We start from the raw sequence: 9,778 nt of genomic DNA on the forward strand, positions 1-9,778 counted from the left end.
AATTGTAAGGGTATTTTTGTTTTATTGAAAATTTTATAAGGATAATTTTGTCATTTTCTAGCATTGGGGGGTACATTGTCATTGTTTTGGTAGTTTTTGAGGTAAATTGTCGTAATTAATAGTTTGAGGGGTAGATTATCATTGGGGTAGTAATTTGAGAGAGTTAAGTGGACTTTACCCTAAATTCTTCATAAAAATAAATCACATAACATTATATATATATATATATATATATATATATATATATATTTGAAAATGAGAGGATTCACTTAATAAGTCAACCACAAACTAATTAAATTCTTAACAAATATTGTTATTTAATTTATAAAATTTTAGAAAAAGATTGTGAATATAAATTGCCACGTAAATTCATAAAAAAGAAAAAAAAAAAATTCTCCTCAAGCAATGAACGCATTTCAAGACGCAAACGTCACTAACCTTGAAAAATCAACGGCCCGAATTGAACCATCAGAAATAAACCTCAGCCATTGATATTGTACCCTCAAGTTGTTCGGCGGACTATATAAAAAAGGGGGGACAGAATAAAATTTAGTTGATAAAAAAGAAAAGGGGAATGAAAAAGAAAAAGAAAAAGAAAAAGAAAATTTAGTCGATATTCGTACCCTCAATTTTTTTGGGACACTTTTTTTTTTTTTTTTTTTTTTGTTGTTCGGGTAGTTTTGTTTTGTTTAGAGGTGTTATTTTAATGCAGAGTTTCACATCGGACAGCAAATAAGTCTTTGTTACTTTGTGCCAAATGGAGGGTCCTTAGCTCTGTCTCTTCATCTCTCTCTCTCTCTCTCTCTCTCTCTGTGTCTGAGCTTCTTCTCTCTGCTCAACCCAAGCCGGAAATCGATCTTTTTCGTTAGCCACTGATCCACAACTTTCTTCAGGTATACCCACTAAGCTCCTGCTTCGAAATTTTCGAGATTTTTTTTTTTCTTTGCAGTTTTTGGTTGCTGTCTTCATTTTCTAGTGTCTGTGCTTTTGTTGTTTCATATTTGGTTTTCACTTTTTTTCTTTTTTGTTTTGTGGAGGAAGGAGTGAAAGATAGTGGTGTGTAGTATGAGCTTGAGTTCATGTCTTTTGTTGTTGTTGTTGCTGCTGCTGCTGCTGCTTTTCTTTTGGTTCCGTACAATGAGCATAGTATTCGAATGCTGTGGTTTCTGCAGGTTTATGTTTCCTGCCAAGAACCCATATACTGGAAAGTTTTAACAATTTATTTTCCCTTTTTCCCTTTTATTTTCTCCCTTTAAAAGCAGAAATTTAAGCCTTTCTTTCCTTTGTTTTCCTTTATCTTTTAAAACTATGTTCTTGCTATTTCTCTCACTCTCTCTCTCTCTCTTCCTTTTTTAGGTATATAATTTTATTTATTTATTTATTTTTTGCTTATGATGAATTTGTAGATTACAGTAAGTTCAAATGGGACTCTGCTCCTGAGATTCATAGTTTGTGCTTCAGCTTGCTGGTTTATTTTATTCTACTTTTGTACATTTCTCTTAAAATTTTTGGGGTCAACGTTCTGGATGGGGTTTTTTCCTGAAGCTCTATACGGTTTCTGTTCATTTCTTGTTCCTTGATGTTCTTCAGGTTGTGTGCCGAAGTGTTTGTTTTGACCTTAAGCTGCAGGCTATTTTATATTAGGATTTTGGTGAATACAATGGGTCCTCAAATACATGCTCAACTTTTTGTTATTGTTGTTATCTATCTTGGTCTCATTACTTGTAGCATGGTGTTTAGGAATGAAACAGACAATGGTTCTGATTTAGTGGATGCTTGTTTAGATAACGGAGATTTTAAGATCGATCACTGGGTTACCTTTTTTTTTAAATTGGTTTGCTCGTTAAAGGTTGCCAGCTTTTGTTTCATGCATTGCTGTTTACTTCTTTATCCATTTAAAGATTCCTGAATCTTTTTCTTTTTTTATACGATCCTTTTTTGTTTAGCATCCGATAAAAAAGAGTTTGGGTGTTTTGTGGTTTTGAAAAATTTGGCAGGTTAGGAAAAATTGGAGATTTTGAAGTGAGAATTGCCATTTTTCATGTCACCTCCACTGCTTGGTGTTGGGGAGGAGGAGGGTCAGAGCAATGTCACTTTACTGACCTCCTCTGCCTCCGCTGACAGCTTATGCCGCAGCAGTTCTGAATTGAAAGAGCGTAACTACATGGGATTATCCGATTGTTCATCGGTGGACAGCTCAGTAGTGTCCACTGAGTCTGATGAGAGTAAACGTAGCACTCTGAATCTGAAGGCCACAGAACTGAGGCTTGGACTACCTGGATCCCAGTCCCCTGAAAGAGATCCTGAACTCTGCTTGTTAAGCTCCACTCAACTCGATGAGAAACCCCTCTTCCCCATGCATCCTCTGAACGATGGTCACTACTCTTCTTCGCAGAAGACTGTTGGTTCGGGCAGCAAAAGAGGATTCTCCGATGCTATGGACGGATTCTCGGAGGTGAATGACTGCTTTTACGCAAGGGAATTGGATATTGTTTACTGTTGGATCTAGTTCTGATTACAACCCTGTCTTTGGTGCAGGGAAAATATCGTGCTAATTCAGAGGTTGGTGCGATGCTGTCTCCAAGGCCTTCAAAAACTGGTTCTGTGATTGAGAACCTTGGGACTCAATCGGCTAATGCAAAAGAAGTTGCACCGCCAAAGATGGTACAAGAGAGGCCGCGTGCTGCCAATGAACCCAGGCCAAGTCCTAATGGTGCTGCAAATAGTAATAGCAGTGCGCCTGCTACAAAGTGAGTGGAAAGAGGGTTGTGGTCATACGTTTGGGCTTAACATTGAGAATTGTCTCTGATATTCCTTGTGTGACAGGGCACAGGTAGTGGGTTGGCCACCTATAAGATCGTTTAGGAAGAACTCGTTGGCTAGTTCGAAGAACACTGACGAAGTGGATGGAAAATCAGCACCTGGTGCTCTCTTTGTTAAGGTTAGCATGGATGGTGCTCCTTATTTGAGGAAAGTAGACTTAAAAAATTACACTGCATATCGAGACTTGTCTTCTGCTCTCGAGAAGATGTTCAGTTGTTTTACCATTGGTGAGTCATTCCAAAGTTACAAGTTTATAGAAAGATCTTGATTGGGTTACTTATTAGTGATGCAATTTACATGGATCATATATTTTGCACTTTAAAGCTACATGTTATGGTGTGCACATACTGCTGTTCTTTGTGATGTCAGGTCAATATGGATCTCATGGAACTCTGGGCAAGGAGATGCTGAGTGAGAGCAAGCTGAAGGATCTCCTTCATGGCTCAGAGTATGTTCTTACATATGAAGATAAAGATGGTGACTGGATGCTTGTGGGTGATGTCCCATGGGAGTAAGCCCTGATTCACCTTATGTGTTTTGTTCTCTTATTGAATTTCATTAGTTACATAATGAATGAACTTTTTGATATAAAAAGTCAAAACTGTCAAGGATATGATGCCATTCTAAGGAGATGTTGCTGTGTTGTGTATGGGCACATTGGAGTTATATGTAATGATGACAGTTTGAGAATTACTTGAGAAATACTAAGAAGCCGAGTAAGTGGTGATCGATGTGGATAGGTATTAGAGCGTGATTGTGGATGTAATGTGAGTTTAGAGTACGCATGGTATACACCGTATTGAAGAATTAAGCTTTATCAAAGAGCTTATATTTCCAAATTATGCTCATAAGGATTTTATTTATAATATTCTCAACAGTTGAACATGAACAGACCCGAAAAACCTATGAACCAGCAATTGAAGGAGATGAATCATGATGTTGTAATGTGTAAACCATCACCAATGATGTTTATTAGCCGTATGCACAGCTTACAAGAATGAATCTCGTGTCATTATTCTTCCATAGGAGAAAATGGCATGGTGATGTTCACATATTATAATATTGCTTTAGACAGAAATATGAGAATTGCACTTTCTCTTTTTTATTTAGACTTAAATGATCGAGACAGCTCCACAATATGTAAACTTTGTATCTTATACTTATTAACAGTGCGCTGGCATATTATAGTTAGTTTGAACAAATTTTATATGCATATTACGTAAATAAGCACCTGCATGTGCTGTCCTTTTTTAAAAAGTTAGTGAAAGTCTAATACATTATACTGCTCTTTAACCGGATAGTCCTTTGGTTTATAAAATGAAGCGTCAGCTATAACATTAGAGATTAGCGGTATTGTTTTGGTCAGGAAATGAAAATATATCTCTTGAGAAGGAGTATGATTGGGCTCTTGGTCTTGTTGTTTTTTGTTTGTCTCTTTTTTCTGCCTTTCGTCAACATGGAACCTCCATGTTTCCATGAGCAATAATATATTACTGTTGTAGATCTGAGATTCCGCATTTTGGTCAGTTGTGTTATGATTTGGACTTACCATTTACTTGGGATTTATGATGCTCTTGATTGGTGTCCATCTCTAATTAACAGCTATTTGCATCACCATCAGCTTATATGAAATTCCATTGTGGAATCTAATGTAGTTATTGATTTTTGCAGGATGTTTACTGATACATGCAAGAGGCTCAGAATCATGAAGGGCGCCGATGCCATTGGCCTAGGTGCGTACATTTGTGTCCATTTAACCATCTCTAATTTTTAACCCTTGCCAGCATGAGCTAGTGCAGTATTATAACTGCCCTTGTCCTTATCTGATGCGTTTAACCACTCAAAACGGACACAGAAGTTGAATCCTAGACCAGAATCAATCTAACTCTAACTTGAAGTTTTGTCCATATTCTTAATATGGCAACTATAAACTACTAAGCTCTTGAACTAATATTGCCTTTTCAATATTTTAAATCGTTAATTTCATGCTTGAAACATTTAATGATGACAGCATTCCACAAGAATGGTTTGTAGTAATTTTATTGGAATATAGAAGAGAAGGCCTCCTGAAAATTAGACCTAGTCCAGCTATGTAACACCCCTCATTTTTAATTTTGCAAGCACAAGATGTAAGTGAGTGTTGTGCCTGTGAAAAAATGGGTCCCATTCAAAGTTTTTGTAGAAGGTTGTATAATACCTGTAAGTTTCCCATCAGGTGTAATTTGATCATGGATCTTAGTGCTGGTTTGTGCATAAATGGGATATGTAGATACTATGTGCAATGCTTTTGTATAAGTTGGCGTTTTCGCATATGCGTTTACATTTTTGTCAAGTTCAGTTCTCATGGAGACTTTTTTGGTTGTGTGTACAGCTCCAAGGGCCATGGAGAAGTGCCGGAACAGGAACTAGCTAGCTCTGACATGATTAATCCTATCCTTTGAGCAGTCTACCAGATATCATGACAAGGCAGCGGAAAAGCAAAATAAACCAGATTTTCGTTGGAGGATGTTGAATGGTGGGGTGTTGGACTGGATCGGAGATCATGAATTGGCTGGCTTTATTGTTACTATCTTTATGTTTTTTGTTGCCATGGAATTAATGTTCTGTTAAGGTATGTTTCTAGTTTATTACATATGTAAACTGCAAAGACCCTATTATATGTGGGAGTACTGCAGTATTCTCTCTGGCCAATTTCCTGTTCTGATGCAGGATCCTTTAGTATGTAAATTGCATTGTTTGTGAACTCTTATGTGTGTGTGTATGATGATCAAAGACCTCCCAAGTTTTCTCTCAGCTTGATTGCCATTTTCAGATCTTTGTTTTTCACCTGTGTATGAAAAGCATGCAGCCTGCATATGTCTTATATATTATATGGAACTTGCAAATGACATAGAAAACAAAAAGACAGGACTCTGAATGCTTATAGCTATGTGCCAAAATTCATAATTGAAGAAGGGAATCGCTCCTTGAGGATGACAATTGTATGTATATTGCAATTTGCGGAGGGGGTTCTTAGATTAATGAGATATTGCCTGCCCTTTGGATATGGTTGTCGGTGAAAACAAGAGCCATGCATGTGGTGTTCTGATCCTTGGCTGCATTATTTATGTCTTTGCTCAGTATTTTAATTTTTATATTGCAGCAGAGCTGTTGGTTTTGGGGGAGGTGGGGCTGCAGCATAGCATCATAGGTGCATAGGCTTAGCCATGGACCTTGATAATGGAGCTGGTACCACATTGTACTGCAGTAATTGCAGGGATTTGTCTGTAACATGCCTCCTAGTATTTGCCTAAAGTCATGGTGAAGCTTCCCAGCCACGGTAAAACGAAAACAAACAGGAAACATTAAAAAAATAAAAGAGACAATTGTTTACTCGATGGTTAAGTGGGTGTGTTGACCTTTTACCCCCCTTCTTTCTTTTTGATCAATCTTTCTTTATCTTTGATCTTTTTAACCCCTTTTTTCACCTCCTTCAGAGGGGTCATTCCCATTAATGTTATTATTTTATGGGGTGAATTACATTTTGTCACTACCTAAACAAACACCCATAAACTATATCCTCCTACAACTCATTTTCCCAAGCTACCACTTTGTTCCTAATAGCACATATGAGTCCGATCTGGGCATTAAATGTGCAGGAAAAAAGTTTCTGGGTGCACTTGCAAATGGGATGTTAGTTTTGGGGGATTAAGTGTCATTAATCTTAAGAAGGTAAATGTACAAAAAAAGGCCTTTATGTCGCAATTAAAGGCCAAATCTGACTGAGGGTGCTAAGTTGAAACAAAATAGTAGTTTGGGTGAATAAGTTACATTGAGTCATAATTTATGGGTGCAAGTGCAAAATAGAGTATTAGTTTGGGGAGAAAAGTGTAATTAATCCTATTTAATAATATTCTCATCTCATGCTAAACAGCTTTGTCTGTCACGTGTATGGGGGGACTGACATTAGAACTAAACAGCATCATTCATGTTGATGGATATCCTCTGTTGAGGGCCGATTTGTGCTCTCACAGGCTGTCCAAATCCAATTGTAAAGCGTGTTAAATTTTGATAGGAAAATACATAAATACAAAAGAAAAAATATATATATATATATATATATATATTTGTCATTTGAAGTCTAATGTCAGTCCAAACCTGCAGATTTTGAAAAGTTATATTAAGGGAAAAAAAAATTGAAAGTTAAATAAAAGAAAAAAAAAAAAAGCTTCAAAAGGATAATCAAGCACACAGGTGTGGGGTTTTTTTTTTCCTCTCTTTTATTCTTTATAGGCACAACTGTTGATTTTAAAAAGTTAAATGTGATTTTTTTAAAAAAAAAAAAAAGAAAAAAAGAAAAAGAAATCATCTTAAATGGACAAACAAATACAAAGTTACCATCTTTAAGATTTTAATATTAGTGGGTACGGTTGAGGCTATACACCAACTTTTTATTGGCTCCATCAATAATAGTGATGTGCCGATTTGAAAAGTCACTTCTAATGGAGATTTCACAGTTCGCAGTGCCTACCATCTTCAAAAAGCAATTCTAGATTCTAATAGAGGTGAGTGCTCATGTGCTGGGCAACATAAAATTATTTGGAAGCAAATCTAGCTGATGAACACACCTAATGCCGTGATTCGTGAAGGTGTTTATGTGGAGAGTGTATCATAATGCCTTAGCCACCAAAGCTAACTTGGTTCAGCGAAGAATTATTGAGGATCCATTATGTCCCATCTGTGGAGTTGAGGCAGAGACCACAGAGCATGTTTTTTGGAGTTGTCCCGCTGCAAAAGCTATATGGAATATGTGTGGTAGTAAGATCAAGAAAAAGGAGTATTATGCACGAGGAATTTGTTGTCATCGTTGAGGAGTTTCTCCAATTCTTGGACAAGAAAGATATAAAGCTCATGGTTGTGGTAGCACGAAATTTATGGCTACGCAAGAACGTTTTGATTTTTGGTTGTAAGGTAAGTCCCGTTAATTCGGTGTTAAAAGCGCGTCTAACTCTCTGGAATCTTATCAACAAGCACAACATATTATCGAGGAGGCTCGTAGGTTCTTAAATGGACTGCAAAAATAGAAGATTAATCATGTCAGATGACAATTAAATAGTGCAACCACTGTCTAGCGAAAGAAGCCTTATCTCTTAGCTTGAAACATGGTCTTATTGATGACATTCCCCATTATATTTCTGATATCTTTTCTGTTGAGCGTTATGTTTAAATTGTTTCTAAATAATAGTTTTGCTCATTTCCACTAATATATATATATATTAGATAGAGGTTTATTAAGTTGTCATTGTTCAACTCGTCCTTATCAACATTAGTCACAATGCTAGGTGACAAATTTGACGTCCACAAATCTATTAAGGATGTCTTGTTGACCTATTACGACAAACATTTGGATAATATATTAACATGTGAAGATGTTTTCAAATATAATGACAACAGCACAGGTAAATAATCTTATCATCATTAATTAGAAAAAGAAAAGAAAAATCTTATCATCATCTAAATCAAAAAAAAGAAAAAAAAAAGCTAATATATATATATATATATATATATATATATATATATATATATATATATATATAACCCATATTGTTACCTGTACAGCTTTTAGCAAAGTCATTATTGTCATGTTAACAACCCCAAGTGCTATGGATTCTCTCAATTTCAAGTGAAATAAAGATGATCTATTTTACCGTCCAAATTTTGTTAGGTTGCATTTAATGCTCTAGATAATGTTATGTCATTTCAAATTTTTAAATGACGTGACAACATATTTATCACGTGACAATATATAGACAATGAAGTGAATTCTCTCTCTTTCACTTGTCATCACTCCATGATTAACCAACATTATTAATCATTAACTTAAAATTTTGAAATATCTGATAATTTAACATGATATCAAAGCAAAAGTCCCGACTTTAAATCCCAACTCTACACTTCACCACCAATCATGTTAGCAACTTAAATAATTGATAGCTCATACTCATTGCTAGCCGTGGCAAACAACCTAAAACTTTCCTCATACAAAGTTGCTTTTCTTGCTTTTTTCCTTTCCCATTTGTTTCCTCACCAGAACGAATGATCAACTCCCACTCCAGCAAAGAATCAACCTTTTGAGTTGCGTAATGCATGGGATTTGTTAAAGGCTCTGTTTTTTGAGTCAAAATTCTAACGCATGCAAGTAGTATATTAATTTACAAAACCCAATAATCTAAAGAGAGATCTTAGCAGGTGAGAGCAATGATTTTAAACTTTGTCTTATATATTACTATGTCAAACCCATTATCATCTGCGCCCACTCATTAGATGCCAATAAATCATTCATAAATCGGTCCCCATCCTACAGAGTTGTTGGAAGGTTAGGCCTTTGAAATTCGTACCCTCTAAGTTGACATTTGTCTCTTATCTTATCAAACACTTCTTTCTTGATCAAGTATTTTTGAAATCAGTGCTTATATATAATATATTTTGATTCCTCATGATCAAAATGATTAAACTTGATTAAACTAGTGCTTTTGAATATGACTTTTAACAAAGATCATTGTTGGATATGCTTTTTTTTTTGTCTTGATGATTGGTTTAATGATGTTATTTTCAAAGTACAATCTTAACTGTGTGTATATAAGTTCTTGTCATCTTCTGTACCCAAATGGGTTGCGAGAAATGTCGGTTGCGAGATTTGTATCATTGAGTTATGCCTTTCCCCTGCATCCCAGAGAAGTGCAGACAGTTTTTCTCTGCATCACATCCACAGGGATCCAAAACCCATGACCTGCCTCCAAATCTATGCCCATTCCTTGAATGACAATTTTCGAAAAGGTGTAAAAATCATGCAAAAGGTGGCAGGGGATAGAGAGAGCTAGCAACAGAGTAAGCAGCAAGGGATGGCCAAGATAAAAACAGCCGTTTGGTGCTGGGTGATAAGTCAGCAAGAGTAGTGGAACTACTTTCCCAAAAG

General features: G+C 36.0%; 1 protein-coding gene across 1 annotated transcript; it reads left to right on the forward strand.

Annotated features, from left to right (window-relative positions):
- The first annotated feature begins 688 nt into the window (after positions 1–688).
- On the forward strand, positions 689–5,616 carry LOC132189137 (auxin-responsive protein IAA9). The gene is made up of 7 exons (XM_059603682.2): positions 689–893; positions 1,998–2,455; positions 2,539–2,750; positions 2,827–3,050; positions 3,193–3,334; positions 4,495–4,556; positions 5,195–5,616. Exons 2-7 carry the CDS (start codon positions 2,042–2,044, stop codon positions 5,230–5,232), a joined length of 1,092 nt encoding a protein of 363 aa, XP_059459665.1. The 5' UTR covers positions 689–893; positions 1,998–2,041; the 3' UTR covers positions 5,233–5,616.
- The last annotated feature ends 4,162 nt before the right edge of the window (positions 5,617–9,778 follow it).

The sequence above is a fragment of the Corylus avellana genome, chromosome 9 (genome assembly GCF_965113065.1).
Source record: "Corylus avellana chromosome 9, dhCorAvel1.hap1.2, whole genome shotgun sequence".
Lineage (NCBI taxonomy): Eukaryota > Viridiplantae > Streptophyta > Magnoliopsida > Fagales > Betulaceae > Corylus > Corylus avellana.